This window comes from Octopus sinensis, unplaced genomic scaffold (genome assembly GCF_006345805.1).
Source record: "Octopus sinensis unplaced genomic scaffold, ASM634580v1 Contig16867, whole genome shotgun sequence".
NCBI classification, from domain to species: Eukaryota; Metazoa; Mollusca; class Cephalopoda; order Octopoda; family Octopodidae; genus Octopus; species Octopus sinensis.
In genome coordinates this window covers 840-20,000 of record NW_021834638.1, presented here as the reverse complement: position 1 = coordinate 20,000, position 19,161 = coordinate 840, and the positions used below count along the sequence as shown (strand labels likewise).

General features: G+C 35.1%; 1 protein-coding gene across 1 annotated transcript; it reads left to right on the top strand.

The window, feature by feature from the left end:
- The first annotated feature begins 5,531 nt into the window (after positions 1 to 5,531).
- On the top strand, positions 5,532 to 6,230 carry LOC115230945. The gene has a single exon (XM_029801050.1). The coding sequence runs from the start codon at positions 5,532 to 5,534 to the stop codon at positions 6,228 to 6,230; it is 699 nt and encodes a 232-aa protein (XP_029656910.1).
- The last annotated feature ends 12,931 nt before the right edge of the window (positions 6,231 to 19,161 follow it).

Genomic DNA, 19,161 nt, shown 5'->3' with positions numbered 1-19,161 from the left:
AGCTTCATAGACACAAACCACAACGATCAACAACAACAACTACTGCCACTACTACTACTACACCAGTAACAACATCATCAAGAACAACAACAACCTAACAGCACACACAAGCGAACACCAACTCATCTCAGCACAACAAACAATGAATGGGGTACAAAATTTTGTTTGTTTGTTTGTTAATATTTGCTCCAATGTATGCTTGAGGTTTTTTGTTGTATGTTGTAGGCTTTTTGGGGGTGTTTTTTTCTTTGCATTTTTACCCGAAACCGTCAAAGAAAAACAACATTGAACAAAAATACCAGCGACCCTACACCAACCCCATTAAAAAATATAACAAGACCGTTACAATACCGAACAATAATAATAATAATAATAATAATAATAATAATAATAATATAATAATAATAATAATAATACTATAATAACAAAAATGTTGTGGTGAATGTTCCTCGTTCCGGAGTGTTGTGCGAGGCTAAAGAAAGGGTAATTTCGAAAGGATGTATTTATTGTTAAATAATGAAGTAAAAAACACAACTGAAAGGAATAAAAGACGAAGAGAAGTGGGGGGGGGGAGTAATATTTTGCTTTAGTAATGGAATCTAACACACAATCGTAACGTACATAATCTCAGTATATTCGTGTTCGAATCTAGCTTTTCGCTGTTTTGAGACTTTCTATCCCGATCTCACGTACAGTCATTTCTATTTTACCAGCTGTCACACTCGTATACATATATACATACATATATACATATATACCTACATACACAAACACACGCACATATATACATATTGAATGCATATATGTGTGCGTGTGTGTGTATAAACACACACACACACACACATATATATATGAATGTTTGTATGTATGTATATATATGTATCTATGTATGTATATTAGAGAAGAACCATCATGTAGCAATTCAACAATGATATACTTAAATCATACCATATGGATAGATGAATACACATAATTTCTTTCGTATTCTTATTTCAGATATTCGACCCAAGTAATTATTCAAGTGTGGTACTTAATTTTTGAGACTCTCCTGTCACACTGCCAGGCTACAGGGACATCAACAAAGCAACAACGGGTGTCATACTGTAATGAATGACAAACACAAAGTTAAACATATATATGTGCGTGCGTGTGTGTATGTATGTATATTTATATATATATATATGTGTGTGTGTGTTTGCACATATGTACGACGTCTAAAAAATTCACTCACAGGTCATTTGGTTAATCCGGGTACATTGGACCAGGTACCGCGCAGTGGGAATGATCTCGAAACAACGTGATTGCAGATCAAGCTAGTTAACTACATAATGATGCCCATATACATACATACACACGAGTGCGCTTACATATTTACTATTGGAAGGTAGAGAGGGATAGATAGATAGATAGATAGATAGATAGATAGATAGATAGATAGATAGATAGATAGATAGATAGATAGATACATACATACATACATACATACATACATACATACATACATACATACATACATACATAATCTTATAAACAGTCACATGATCCGCAAGGATTCGGTGCGCCTGTAGTTTATTTAATCTTTCATGTAGCTACATCCTTGAGATAAATTTCCCTGTGGATAGAATTCTAGTTGATTGTATATAACATTCCCCAAAAGATCTCATATTATTCCCTGAGATAAGTGAAATGAGTTAGCTTGAATCAATTATCTTACCCAGAGCCTGATTGTTATTCCTACGTTGAATATAAACCTGCGACCCCTTATGCTTTTTAGTTGAATATATTATCCAACTGGGAGAAATAGGAATGGACAGGAAAAATAAAATGAACGAGAAAAAATGTGGGTATTATAGAAAGAGAAGAAAAGATATTCGGATTCACTCTGCACTGCATCATTGCAATTTAATTAGAGTAAGGACCCTAAACATTCAAATTTAAGGATCTAACGCTAACCACAGATTAATATCTGTAGCATTTGGACTTGCACTCGCTGTAGTTATTCTAAGATTAAATATATTGCCAGGGCACAGAGGAGAGCGTTCGTTTTTTTATTGTTTGATGAGATAGAAGTTCTGGAATAAATAACACCGAGTTGATAGACGACGAGAATATATGTGGCTGCTTGAAACAACAGCCGAATCTCCCTTGAATTATATCCTACCAGCTTAAATATGATACAAGCTTGTGAAAGACGATAAATGAATGAGATGGTCAATCTGCAGATTAGGAGAACCTTACATGTCTCAGTTCTTCTAGAACAGATTGCTTCTAACCTAGAGGGCTAGTCAACATTACCTAGCAGTTCTTGATTCGTGCTTTAGTAATATAAGCCCTACGGGTATGAAAGGCAAAGTTAGCACTGATTCGATTTGGGTACAAATATGTAAAAACACTCGGACAAGTATTTTCTCCGAAATTCTAATGGTTCTGCCGACACGCCGACTTAGATTTCCAGAATATAGCGTCACCAGAACTTTACAACACAAAAAATATAATACCACCGGAATATGACATCTAGAAAAACAACGTCCCCTGGATACGGCACCACGAGGAAACAATACATTCAAAGCACAGAACTAGCTGTGTAAAACACTAACAAAACAAAATAACACGAGAATACAATACCACCAAAGCATGTCTCCACGAGAATTCAATAACGTTAGGAATAACATATTGGACAACATCTCCATCAATGCATAGAGCCGCGAATAGGATACAATTTCTGGCTCAATGTATTGCATTTTAGAATATGGATCCTCGGCGCTTTTCTATGTTTCCGGTTACTTCCTCAGCGATTCTAGTAGGTTATATAATTCATGCATTAATACCAACCTACACGACCGTGTTTCCGTTTCTTCTCATCCCTCTATTGGTAAACAATTTATTCAAACATTACCCATAGTAAACAGTATATTAGAACATTACCCGTATTCAAACATAACCCATAGTTCTCCAGCAATTACTTTCCCTCCCACGATTCTCATCCTGGGTATGTTTTAAAACCGTATCATGTAGTGAGGCCCTGGTAAGGAAATTCAAAGTTTTGGGGAGAGCTGAACAACTTCTTAGCCGGTCTACTTGGACTAGTAGTAGCACCTGTTAACGTCTCTGCAGTGGTATAACTAACAGGTAACAAATAAAAAGAAACAACGTACGTTGAAATCGTGGAAAACAGTATGATGAATTCGAATTAATTCGGCAAATGAATTTATGGAATTAATGGAAACTGAGCGGATGAAGAGAAAACAAACTGCCAACGGCCAGTTTCAACAAATTCAGTTAGCGAACTGCTGTAGATATGACGTGCGCAGTTAATTTCAGTTATTAAGATACCAATATGAAAAGAACTCGAGCCAGACTTCCATGTTGTGTGTCACTTGATCGGGTCACTTAGTCTGAAAGAGGTATATTGGGCCGCGCAAGGCGCTCGACCGGATGAGTGGATGATACAATATGTAGTCCGAATTTCGATTTCATCAATCAGACCGGTCTTCAAGAACGAAACTTCTTTCATGAAGACATGACAAGTATTAAACGATCCTAATCGAGAAATTTTCCTGGGATAACTGAAGATATTAATCTCTTGGTATATCCTTCGTCATGATTCATTTTAACACTTTATCAAATACTGCATATCAACAGCTATATGCAGCAAATGCAAGAACTATAAAACAGATTGCACAACAAGATTCTAAACTATGCAAGAAATTTCAACAGAATTCCAATGGCGAAGAAACTTCCTGTTACTTTATTGACTTTTACAAGAGAAACTTGGTGTTCCAGTACTACTATGTAATCAAGTAGTAGTTAATAACGGATTGATAAATAATCGTACACACACACACACACACGAGCGCACATACACACATCACAAACATATATATTTCTTCTGATGGTCGTCCCTTGTGGTGGAAGAGCTTGCGTGTTCCAGTGATTCCAAAAGATTGTGTGTTCCATTGATACTTGATCCGCCATGGAGACATTCCTGGCCAAGTGCAGCCACGATCACTTATTTACACGATCACTTATAAACAATTTACTCCATGAATTCCTTCATCTTTCTAATCTGTCTCAAAACGCCCAATGTCGATGGTATCGTGGGGACCAGAGGCAGGTCTGGAAAGCTGAAAGCCTCCAGTCCGTGACCACACATTGGCGGCGGATCTCAGTCGCTCTCCAGTGAATAGCCGTGATATTGGAGTTCGGCAGCTAGAGTCGTGACTGGGCTGGGCCCTTAGGATAGCCGCAGCCCACCCCTCAAGGGGAAGACCCTAGAAAAGGTGGTGTAAACATCGGACACGGCAACTCGATCTAGCCAGCATACCGTTGCTGGCGGACCTCCCACTTAGCGGTCTGAACTCAATTAAATCCTCTGTTTCACAACTTCTCAATTTCGTGGCCTGGAACATCCGCACACTTCAGGACAAGAGTGACATTAATCGAACAGAGTGACATACAGCCCACGTCAGCAAGGTACTTGACGGCTTCAACATCGATGTGGCAGACTTGAGCGAGACTAGGCTTCCTGGAGAAGGCAGCATCAGAGAAGCTGGCTCCAAATCCACCATATTTTGGAAGGGGAAGAATGCTAATGAACCACGCATCCATGGAGTTGGCTTTGCCATCAAAACGCAACTCTTGGATCAACACAGACTCGTCCCAACTGCTGTCAGTTAGCGCCTGATGACTATTCGGATCTCACTCTTTCGGGACAGATTCCTTAGGCTGATATCTGTGTATGCCCCTACACTCACATCTGAAGACGACATCAAAGCTTCGTTCTACAACCTGCTAGACCGCACCATCCAGACAGTACCTGCACATGACAAACACGTCGTGCTGGGGAACTTTAACGGCAGAGTCGGCAGTGACCATTGTTTGTGGAATGGCATTCTTGGTCACCACGCCATTGGGAAATGCAATGCCAATGGCTATTTCCTCTTGGGCCTTACGGCGAGCACGAACTCGTCATGACCAACTGCATATTTCGTCTCCCTACCCGACAAAAAAACCTGAAAACACCCATTGTCTAAACACTGGTACATTCTCGACCACTTTCTAACAAGATCCAGTGACAGTGACAGAGGAGATGTACGTATCACCCGCTCCATGCCTGATACAGATGATGGACCACCGCCTTCTTATTTCTTACCATCACATCTGCAGTCCACCAAAGCGGGTCACAGGAAGTATCCCGTATTGACGCTCCGATTGCGCCAAACACCGGATCTCATAGGCATCCCAAGACTTCAGGGAATCTATTGAGATACATCTGATGAACCTCCCAGAGCCAACCTCTATTGAGAATCGCTGGACCAGCCTTCGTGAAGCCATGACCGCTGTCGCCGAGGAGGAAATCGGCCTTGCCCGAAAGAAGGACCAAGACTGGTTTGACGAGAATGATGAAACCATCTCCCATGTTTTCGAAACCAAATTCCGAGAACCATGCCACTGCGGAGAACAAAAGTAAACACCAGCAAGCATCAACGGAATGCCAGCGAGGGATTTGAGAAGCTCATAATATCTGTGGCATGGGAGACTCAAAACTATCTGGACCATTGCACAGCTTTTATGCTGCAACCAAGATCTTCGGCCCTACAAGGTCATTAGTGGATGACCTGAAGAACGCAGCTGGCTCTACTATAACCGACACCCATGGAAACCTCGATCGCTGGAAGTCCCATTTCGAGTGCATACTTAACGACCACATACGCACTCCTGATGATCTCCTCCAAAACACCCCACAGCTCCCCATCCGCAATCGGATGTCCCTGCCACCCTCAAGCCATGAGATCAACAAAGCACTTGCGCACATGATGCCCGAGAAAGCTCCAGGACCAGACAACATCCCGTTTGAGTTTTTCATGCACAGAGGTCCTCAGCTGACAAATCATTTGATGCTCCTTATCATCAGGATCTGGAAAAGCAAGAACCCCCCCCCCCGAACGACTTCCGCGATGCAACTATCATCACCATCTTCAAGCAGGGAGACTGAGAGGATTGCAACAACTATCGGGACATCTCTCTTGAGTATTGGAAGTAAGATCTTCACCCGTATCCTACCCAATCGCTTCCTCATCCTCGCGGAAAACGTACTCCCTGAGTCTCAGTGTGGTATTCGAACTTCTCGAGGCACAATTGATATGATCGTTTGTGCCCGTCAACTCCAGGAGAAGTGTCCGAAACAACAGCGTGCAATGTTCATCTTTTGGGATCAAAAGGACACCTGATTTGTCCTCCACCTGACAACTGGTGCTAACATGTTTACCTTCCCGTAATTCGGCGGTTCTGCAAGAGTCGATAGCTTGAGTATCAGGCTTACAGAAAAAATAAGCCCTGTTGTCAATTTCTTCAGCTAAAACCTTTCAAGATGTACCCCAGCAAGGCCGCAGTCGAACGACTGAAAAAAAGTAAGAAAATATTTTTCTCTCCAGTCATGGAGGCCCTATATAATGTCATGAACACTGCTTCTCCTACCGAATAAAGACACATAAAAAAAGATTAACTTTGCATTTCTTGTCTTCACAGTCTACAAAATGAAAAAGGAGGAATCACAGCCGTTCACCGGCTGAAGTTATAGGTCGTTCGGTGAGACATTCTTCGAAATCTGCTCAGATTTTATGAGCTAGCAAACCCTGCGAAGAAAGTAGCGTCAAGCGCTATTGGTTCTCATCTGTTCAAAGAATGTGACTGATGGTTTCGTAACTGGAAACTTCCATGTGCGGTGCACTGTCATATTTCTAGAAAAGAATCTTATTCCTTCTTGCACTTTGGAAAACCCAGAAATTCACAGTCAGCCAAATCCAAAAGTGGCTAATATAATAACGACGATGACGACGACAAAAACAACAACAACAACAACAACAATAATAATAATAATAATAATAGTAATAAGGCCTACAGTTGTATATAGTCAATTTCTTTGCCCTATGTGTTGGGAAGACACTCCTCAAGAAATGAAAACAAAAATGAAGGAAGGAGATAATAATAATAATAATAATAATAATAATAATAATAGTAATAATAGGTTCAAATTTTAGCACAAAACCAGTATTTTCGGGAGAATGGATAAGAGGATTGCATCGGCTGTAGTGTTCAACTAATACTTATTTTATCGACCCTGAAAGGATGAATGGCGAAGCCGACCACGGTAGGATTTAAACTCAGAGCATCAACATGGACAAAATGCCGCTAGGCATTTTCCCGCCGTGATAACGATTCAGCCAGCTTGCCGCCCTAATAACATTACGAATAATAACAAGAATATTAATGAACCTTTCTACTATAGGTGCAATGCCTGAAATTGGTGGGGAGGGGGATAGTCGATTATATCGACCGCAGTAGTTGCCTGGTACTTATTTATCGACCCAGAAAGGATAAAAGGCAAAGTCGACCTCAGCGGAATTTGAACTTAGAACGTAGAGGTAGACGAAATATCGCTAAGTATTTCGCCCGGCGTGCTAACAATTCTGCCAGCTTCCGCTGCCTTATTAAGAATAATGTTATAGATAATTAAATAGCTAGATTAGCATATATAGATACAAATAGATATGTATATGAATTCACACATATACATTTAAACATATATTATACATACACACGCTCACAAACAAACACACACATATATGCTTTCTCTCTCACTCTCTCTCTCTCTCTTTCACACAAACACACACATATACACTCTCTCTCTCTCTCTCTCCTCTCTCTCTCTCTCTCTTTCACACACACACGCACATATTTGTACTCAAATGCGTACAGAAATACATAAAATATATCATATAAAGTTCATCCTTCATTCTGTCATCAGTTTGTATATAAAAATGAATGTATATGCAATTTTATATATATATATATATATATATATATATATATATATATATATATATAACATGTACACATATATATATATAGATAAATAAATGGAGTTAAACGCCGGTGTTATTCAAATTCTTTTACTTCCGACATATGTTTCGAAGACGGAACAAAATGGTGTAAAACAATGCAATCTTCTCATCAAGGAAAGAAAGAAACCAAACACATCAATAAGACATTTTAACAGAATGTGATGACTGCGTATATGATGAAGGGAACGCTAACAAGATTGTTTTAATCGTTAGTAGATATAACGTCAAAGGTAGTTTATAGAAAAAGAAGGAGGAGAAAGAAAGAAATTAGCAGTAAACTAATAGTGGAGAGGTCTAGAGTGAGAGGTGAAATAGAATAAGCTTACAGAAATGGAAGTAGATGCATACATATATATATATATATATATATATATATATATATATATATATATATTAGTATGTGTGTATGTATATATATACATATGTGTATCTATATATGTATATATATACATATGTGTGTTTATTTATATATATATATGCATGCATGCATATGTGAATATATTTCTCTATGCATGCCCATGGTGTATATTCTTGTGGTGTGTCCGTGAACGCGTTCGTATTCAGAAGCACGCTCACATGCACGCTCTTAGACTCGCATGTGTAATATTCCTCGAGAGAGAACAGGAAAGGAGAGAGAGAAACAGACAGAACGAGAAAAAAAGAGAAAAAAACAGAGAGGGAGAGTATTGAGATTGTGAAATATATTCACGTCCTGAAAAGGATTTGTAATGAGCGTAAAAGGAAAGGAAGAGAAAGATAGATGCATGTGTCAATAAAAATCAAAAATGCAAAGAAAAGTCATAAACAGAATAAAAAAATCGCAGACGAGACTATTAGTGATATAAACAAATATGATTATAATCCAAATAGATATATAAGCGATTCTATAGGAAAATTAAGAATACCTAGAAATGTTATTGAATATAGACATCCGGAATCTTATGTGAGAGGAAGATAAGGCAAATGTTATGAATAAAATAACGGAAATAGAGAGTTAGATAAAGCTAATGAAATAAAGTGTTGGGTGATAAACAATGATAAACAAACCTGCTGGAAAAATTGATGCGTAATGTGATAATGTACACACACACACACACAAACACACAGACGCATACACCTATAGAAACACACACACACACGCACATATACATACACATACAAACTCAAATATGAATATGCCTTGATATGGACACATGTATATTTACACACAAACACATTCAGTACATATGAGAACGTGAACGATGAATAAAGGGTAATGAAACTAAAAGAGAGAGACAAGGTAGTGATAAAGGTGTAACCGTTTGTGTGTGTGTGTGTGTGTGTGTATGTGTGTATGTGTGTATGAGTGACTGTGTGTGTGTCCATGTATGTGTGTGTGTACATATATGTATGTATTAAATATATATTGCTTCATAATATATATAACATATTCAACAATATATATGGGTGCGTCTGTGTGTATATTTATAATATGCAATGATACATACACACATGTATATATATACTTACTTACATACACATAATGGTATGTATATATATATGTTTGTACATATATATAATATAAATATATATGTATGTATGTATACACACAATAATACATGCATATGCATTTATAAAAACATTTATGTGTATGTGTGTGTGTGCATGTGTATATATATACATATATGTGTGTGTATATGTTAATATGTGTATGTGCGTCCTTATATATATATATATATATATATACTTATACACACTCACATATACAGACGTATATCTTTACACGTTTATAGATGCATACATAGATAATTATATTGGCTAAACTGGCAAAATGACCATTCCGAAATACAAGATATATATATATATATATATATATATATATATATATATATATATAATATATATATATATATATATATATATATATATATATATATATATGTGTGTGTGTGTGTGTGTGTGTGTGTGTGTGTGTGTGTGTGTGTGTGTGTGTGTGTGTGTGTATGTATGTATGTATGTATGTATGTATATATATACAATGAGTGCATGCATATATGTATACATATGTGGGTATATGATTTGTTTTTGTGTGTGTTGATATGTGTTCCCGTTTGAATGCACGTGTCTGTGTTAAATATGTGCTTGTGTGCACCATTACGTGTCTTTGCATGTGCAGCACTGACATCCCGACAAAGGCTGCGCTCTATTTTCTCTCAATGCATGTCACACACACACACACTTACACACGCGCACACACACATATACACATATACACACACACAGATATCCACGTACACACCCATATACCCCCACACTCATCTCACAAAAAAATAAAATCTATATATAAACAGTCAATTGGAAGCCATTTATCCCACATAAAACCTTGAAATCAAAGGACAGTGTGCCTCTTTAGACTTACTGGATCTCTTCAATGCTTATACTTTTCATCCTTCTTCCATTCGCTCGTGTTCCCTGTCTGCCAACTTACCATATCGCATCGTATTTAGAACTCTTACAGAATCATTTGTTCTCATACAGATCAGGGCAATTGTCCCAAGAAAAAAAAATGCGCTTCTTTTTATATCGAACATACTTTTATGATCTAAATCACTTTGTATTGGTTATATTTAAGCTTCCCAATGATATATCCAAGAGGTATGAAAGAACCGTATGGAAATAATTCTGAGAGAGATGGGGTAGATGCTAAACTCAAAATGGCAAGGAACGAATAGAATGTTGATCCGTCTTCAAAACGATTTATTTTTGTGATGTTTGTGATGTTTGTAAAGTAAATATATAGTTCTCATAACAGAAATATCAACCCATTCTTCCTTCCAGACAGAAATGCAAGAAGCAATGGACAATGTATTCAGCGATACACCGTGACAATCGGGCGACTCATGGTCGGAATACTTTCGAACATAATTCTCTTCGAACGTAGTTCATATTCAGGTAAACAACTAAGATGACTCACTTCTTGTTCAGAATCGAACAACTTAAGAGTGAATTCATAAAAATAAGCCTTTCATTTATTGGCACAAGGCCTGCAATTTTGATGGAAGGGGTTGCTCACTATGGAAAATGAAAGGCAAAGTGGACCTCGGCGGGATTTGAAATCAAAATGTAAAGACAGGCGTAATGCCAGTAAGGATATATTCAAGCGTGTTATGGATTCTGCCAGCTCACCGCCTAAAAACCAGTTCAAAGGGAAAGGCAAAGGCCGATACACCTTGGTACCAGTGACGTCATAACTCATTTCTATAGCTGAGTGAACTTGAGCAACAGGAAATAAAGTGTCTTGCTCAAGAACACAAGACTCAACCCAGTCTAGTAATCGAAGTCACTACCTCATGGTTGTGAGTCTGACGCTCTAACCACTGTGCAATGCACCATCACTATTTAAGTAGAGCTAGATTTTTCAGTATAAAAATAATAAATTTTAATAGCTGTACTCATGCTAGATGATTTTTTCAATCAGAAATTTTATTAAGAAATCGAGACATTGTCGGGATTGGAATAGGATGGGTCACTAGAGATTCCAAAAGGAACGGAGGAGAAGATATTTCGCAACACAATAAAAAAAAAAAGTGAAACTAATCATGTTTCCATTTCCAATAATGTTTAATTATTGCAATTGTTATTTTCTATTTTTGACTTTATTTACGATTATAATTCCACATCTATATGAATAGTATATCTATTAATATATATATAAAGATTTAACAGGTAAGAAGCATTTTTGATATTTATACCGTCATGGCGGAGATGCAGACTAAACATTCAAACATCGTCATTATCTTTCTAAATTATACTGCTTTTCACATGGAATTTGTTGTCATCCTCAGGCGTCTTAGTGTCTAAGTTAGCCTATTCTTCATTGCTGTAAATTTTGATCTGAAATGTAGAACGTATGCAGGAAAATACGGTGCATATATAAGTACACACACACACACACATACATATATATATATATTATATATATATAAAGATTTAACAGGTAAGAAGCATTTTTGATATTTATACCGTCATGGCGGAGATGCAGACTAAACATTCAAACATCGTCATTATCTTTCTAAATTATACTGCTTTTCACATGGAATTTGTTGTCATCCTCAGGCGTCTTAGTGTCTAAGTTAGCCTATTCTTCATTGCTGTAAATTTTGATCTGAAATGTAGAAACGTATGCAGGAAAATACGGTGCATATATAAGTACACACACACACACACACACATACATATATATATATATATATATATATATATATATATATATATATGAGAAGAAACGAGGTTAAAATATCCAGGCAGATAAAACATGTATTTCTGTTACGCCAGGGAAAATCCCTAGCGGCTCTAGGTTTTGAGTTCGAATTCTGCCGAGGTTGATATTGCCCTTCATCCTTTCAAGGTCGATGAAATGAGAACCAGTTGAACATCGGTGGTGGTCCATGTAATTAAATTTGCCCGCTCCTCCGAGATTCTTGGCCTTGGGTCAGAATATAAAGCCAACATTATTGTAGTTGTATACGAGGTTGTTTTCCTTGATGCAGCACCAATTGATGATGATGATGATGATGATGATGGTGATGATAATGATGATGATGATGATGATGATAGTGGTGGTGGTGATCGTGGTGGTGGTGGTGGCGATGATGATGTTGGTGGTGATGATGATGATGATGATGATGATGGTGGTGGTGGTGGTGGTGGTGATGATGACGATGACCACGACGATGATGATGATAGTGGTGGTGGTGGTGGTGGTGGTGGTGGTGCTGCTGCTGCTGCGCTGCTGCTGGTGTTGGTGATGGTGGCGATGTTTCCGTAGCAATTGCTATCGTGGCCAACGCTGCTGCTGCTGATAGGGTTTCCGTTGTTCTCCTTAATGTTGTTGTTTCTACTATAATCGTTATTGGCCATCGCTAGATTTATTAAATGTTGCAACTGAAAATTCGTAATTCTTAAATTATTTTTTTATATATTCAAATTTATTTTGTTTTCGTTTCTACATTCGTAAATAATTCAATAAACTTTTTATTTAAATTTGTTATATAACTTCACATCATATGATATCATTTCATATAATATATTTTCATATCATATATATTTTCATATATTATTATACTTTTCTTATATTCACTCTGTTGTCTTTCTTTTTGCTTGTTATGTTTGTTTGATTTTTGTCATATTTAATATCTTAAGTTCCAATATACTTCTCACAGGTCACATCTCAGATTTCACGGAGAAAAAGTAATTAAATTTTGATAATTCGATCGAGCAAAAAAATATTTCGAAAGCAAAGAACATTCTTGCGTCAAAGTTTATTGATTAAATGTAATAAAGAAAATATAATGCAGAGGATATAAAAATAAACATATCACTAAGGCTGAATATAATGTCAAGCTGTATATCAACATTGTGGAATTCTGAGCTCCTTACAAAACTGTCTTTCGGTACGCCATTTTGTCTCAATTTTTGCTGCCGTTGAAAATGTAGAAGAAACAATACCGAGCGATTTCATGTGGAAACTGAAACGTAGATGTCATCGTACGGTTTTGGAAAGTTTTCTTTGAATGTTTTGGGTACAGCAGAAGACATTATATAATGATTTCCTCTTTATACTGCTCTGTAAAATTTTAACGATACATTTCTACTGCAGTGGGTAAGTAATTCCAGAAAGTAAAGTTTCACCATTATTATTATTTTTTTCCTTCTTTCTTCAATTTTTCTTCCGTTTCTCGGCGAGTATTTTCCGTACACCTAGGGCAGAGAAGTTCATTGTATGCATTCTCAGATTACACACGCACATTCACAGATAAAATATGTATTTAAAAAATAAATAAATAAATTATTATTATTATTATTATTATCATCGCCATCATCATCGTTGTTGTTAAGAATAATTACAGTAAGAAGAACAACGACAATAATCAGCCTATATAAAACTTGTATACTGATGACGAAAATGAAGGCGTATAAAGTTAGTCTAGATATAATATATCTACCCATCTATTCATTGATCAGTATATGAATCCATCTACATCTCTATCAGCTTGTATCAGTGTCTGTTTGATATATATATATATATATATATATATATATATATATATATATACAAACATATCCTTTAGTACGTTGTTGCGTGCGTCGTTTGTTAGAAGTTGTTGTCATGTGATATTTAGGTGTGATTTTTGTAGTGGTACCTCGTATTATGAAACTCTTTCTTTACACATTTGTGATCCACAGTTTCGTCAGAATTTTAACACAATTAAAGAAAACCTGGGATGAGGCACCTCTAATTATAAAGTAAATGTTCATCATTTGTCATTTGTTTGCAAGCGAGTTCTCGCATTTGTTGACGATGCAAAGTCATTCCTTTCTGAAAATTTAGTTCTGTTTTGGGAATGTCCTCTTCACATCATCAATTATAGTTTACAATCTCAAATTTATTTATTCACAGATGAAATAATTCTTTGAGGCAGATGTCTGATCTAACTTAAAATCATACGATGTCTAACCAATATATTTAATTCACTTTTCGCTGTTAGCATAACCAGGATTTTGTGCACATTGATCATAGTACCTAGTTGATGGGACTGAATTAGCAATTAAAATATAGTAGAGTATCCTTCACATATTAATATACATTTTTTTAGATCATTCAATATAAATATTTATAATTTCTTCAGTACATTTTGATTCAGTTATCTATAAACTTACTCGCTACTAAATGGGTATCAAAACCCACTGGGAAAATTATAGTTCCTGATAATAACGCGTGATCTTTAATTGTGAATGAGAGCGGCATTTCTGCCTGTGTATTTCTAATTTACATTACAAACTATATATTGCATTTAGTATCTTAAACTTACTTTGCTTCGGAGATTCTGATATAATAATAATGATAATCGAAATCATATATACATATACAATATATATATATATATGTACATACATATGTACACACGAGAAGAAAAAGAAAATGGAGATTGAGAAGTTAATCATTGTTTATTGTTAACAGCAAATTAATCATCATCCCTTACAGCTGTTTCACTTAATGTTCAGTAAGCATTAAGTAAATATTAAATTTATAGGACCTGAGTATGATATCTTCAGAAGGAAAATAATATATATTTGATTGTTTTACATGTTTATGGAGATACACTCACATACACACACACATATTCATACATACATACATACATACATATATATATATATATTATATATATATATATATATATATATATATATATATATATATATATATATATATATATATAGCGTAGCTGTGAAGTTAGAAGCTTGCTTCCCAACCACAAAGTTCTGTGTTCAGTCTCACAGCGTGTAACATATAGCCTCTGATTAACTGTGAGTGGAGTTGGTATACGAAAACTGTAATAAGCCCTTCGTGTATATGTGTGTATATCTATGGGTGTGTGTATCTTTGTATCTCTGTTTATTACTTTTCCACCGTTTGACAACTGGTGTTGGTGTGTTTACGGCAAAATAACGTAGCAGTTCGGTAAAAGGAAACAATAGAACAAACAACAGGCTTAAGAAAAAGTACAAAGTTCGATTTATGCGACTAAAATTCTTCAAGGCGGTGCCAGAGCATGGCCGCAGCGTCATTACTGAACTAGTAAAGGATATATATACATACATACATACATATATATATATATATATATTATATTATATATATATATATATATATATATATATATAATATATATATATATATATATATATATATATATATATATACAGGGAGAGACAGAGAGATTGATAGATACATACATACATATTTATATATATATATATATATATGTGTGTGTGTGTGATTTCTGCACGAAATGGGGACGGTTTCGACTGGAATATGTTTGTGAGTAAAATTAAAAGCCTTCACTGTATACTGACTATAGAAAACTAATCAAATATTAGAGGCATATATACCTTGTAATGAAAAAAACCAATGGGACTTTGCATGCGTGCGAATCGAACCCACAGCTATTACTTTCTTGCTTGCTAACCAATTACGCTAATGTACCCACCCATTTTTCTCCTGAACTTAAGGATTATCCTTTTTGCCGGAAAATATGTTACATTTATTAGGGAAAATCTATTATCCCCTGTACTATTACCCACGTTTTCCGTTATGGAGGTTTATATGCTCTGATATTAGACTATATGTTCTATAGTCAATATATTGTGCAGGGTTCAAATTCTCTTTACAAAAGTTAAACACACTACCATCTACTAATCTAAGCAAAAATTGCACACATTTTATGCTATGAAATCATAGTACCTAAACATAAAGTGAAAAGGGTGGGTATCTTTGTGTAATCAGTCAGCATACTTATTGCAAAAATAAGATGTGTGGGATCGCTTCCAATTCATACTAGTGACGCTTTTCAACAGAAAGGAACACGAGGAAATAAACTGAGAGAATGAAAATACTTTTGGAGTTAGCAGTCAATCTGACGAATATCTATCTATCTATATATCTATCTAAGTATATATATTTGTGTGTGTGTGTGTATGCGTGTGTGTGTGTGTGTATGTACGTATTTATGTATGTATTTATGTATGTATGTATATTTATATCGATGCGCGTAGACGCGCGCGTTCGATTTGTGTGCATACATACCAAATGAGTGCGATTTAGATATGTTATTTTTGTTGACACTATCATATACTTTTATTTCTATTCCGCCGAGTTCGATTTTGCCAGGGTCAATAAAATATGCGGAAATTGCTGGCCTTGTGCCAAAATTTGAATTTTAATTCTTTCTTTTCCTTCTACTTCTTTTTCTCTCCTTCTCATCTAAACTTTCATAGAGACCTTCGCTTACCTGCGGTATTCTCTAAGTTATTCTCCCTCAATTATAAGCCGGATCTCCATTAATTAAATCTAAATTTAACGCAATATTTTATCAGTTCTGCAATGATTAATCAAAACAAGACGAATTAAGAAAATGAATAAGTAACGCAGGAATGTATTCAGCCTTTGATTTCCCAATATACTAAACACTGTTTATGTTGTTATATTAACTACCTTGACAGCTGTCATAGAACGTTTTCATAGAGTCAAATGTCATGCTTGACGCCTTCTATTTGCCGGTATACTAACATGTTTTGCCAGTACCAGCCTATATGAGCAAGTTGCAAAGTTCAATGAGATTTTTGGAATAGAAATTCATTCAACTATCCTTTAATATACAAACTAATTCTTCTATCTACCCAACTGATAATTGAGATTATTTTCCCATTCATTTTCTATTTCTTAAATATTGGTAATTCTAATTAGATATTTGGTCTATATTCATTGTCTCTTGATTAATTAACATGACACTGCTGGTTTGTTTATTCGGAAAGCTGGATATGTTGAAGTTAGGTAACATATTACACTTATCTTATGAATATTGCTCATACCACACTCCAGATCATATCATGTTTACATTAAAGCAAGGACTTTTAACGAAACAATTATATCAGTATCAGAAAAAAATTCGGCTTTTTTTAATTATATTTTAACGCCATGCTTAATGTTCCATTGTTCGTTGGATATTCGTGGATTATATTGGAGTTGTGGTTTATCAAGCAACACTGGACTTAACTTCATGAAGGCATTGCATGCAAAGATAATGGGTTAATTAACTGTCTAATTTGCATGATTCGGAATGGCCAATAATTGTGGCGTTCTATGTTTTGATACATTTTGTTCTTTTATATCAGTCTCGTAATAGGATATACATATGCTTATATATAGATTAATATATATCGAAACAAATACATAGATGCGCATATGTATGTGTATCTTATCAATCTCTCTCTGTCTGTCTGTCTCTCTCTCTCTCCATATATATATATATATAAATATATATGTATGTATGTATGTATAAATAAATATATATATATATATATATAAGGGGCAAAAATAATGGAGATTCAATAATATGTATATGTATAAATTATATATATACACATATATACACACATATATATGTATATATATATATGTATATATATATATGTGTGTGTGTGTGTGTGTGTGTGTGTGTGTATACATATATAGTTGTAGGGATATTTTCAGTCCCTAAAGCGTCTGGGGTGAATGTACTCACAAACATTCAAAACAATTAGGCTCTTTGAAAGAGACAATGCTTTCAAAAATTATCATCAACAATACTCATTTCAATTTATATTTCTTCGTTGTCGATCTTCAAATATACGCAATATGCACATATCTGGAGTTATTGTATATTTTTTTTATATGAACATATATACATTGCCAAAAAGAGGCATTTACGGTAGCTCTATTGTATAAATATATATATAATATATATATATATATATATATATATATATATTATATATATATAATATATGTATATATATATATGTATATATGTGTATATATATATTTATATTTATTTTACTATATATATATAGAGAGAGAGAGATACGCATATACAGATATACACATATATATCTTTATATGTATATACATATATAAATATCTATAGCTATCTCTCTATCTATCTGGTATATATATATATATATATATATATATATATATATATGGCCGCAGCTCTGAGCTGAAACTAGGAAAAAAAAGAATATATATATATATATATATATATATATATATATAGATAGATAGATAGATAGATAGATACGTTTCTTTATTAGCCACACAGGGCTGCACACAGAGAGAACAAATTACAAGGTAGAGCTTTTCTTTGAAGGTATTAAAAAAAAAAAAAAAAGGAAGGGGAGGTTCGATCAAAAGGGATCGTAAAAGGAGAGAAGAGGACAAAAATAAGGGGGGTTAAAAAAAAAAAAAAAAAAAAAAAGGGGGGGGGGGAGGGAAAAAATCATCAATAGGGATCGTTATCACAGAATGTCAATATGAAGTGTAAAGGGGAGGACAGGTGAGGTTTACCCGTGGAAAGAAAAGCCTGCGGAAAAGACCACGGTAACCTCGGTCAATGAAGTCACATTTTATATTTCTTTTTTTTTTTTTTTTTTTTTTTTTGCAAATAAGCAACTCTCTGTTTTCGATTTCTGGGTTCATAGGACTATGCTCAAGGTGGCTTCGTCATTCATACGTGCCATTCTTGCTACATTCACCCATCTTTTTTTAAAACATTCGCTAGACAAAACTTGCCTCTCTACTCTCACTTTCCTTTTCAAGTGGTACTAGATAGATAGATAGATAGATAGATAGATAGATAGATAGATAGATAGATAGATAGATAGATAGATAGATAGA

Coding starts and splice junctions, on each gene's coding strand:
- LOC115230945 (XM_029801050.1), top strand. CDS start 5,532: ATGGGAGACTCAAAACTATCTGGACCATTGCACAGCTTTTATGCTGCA.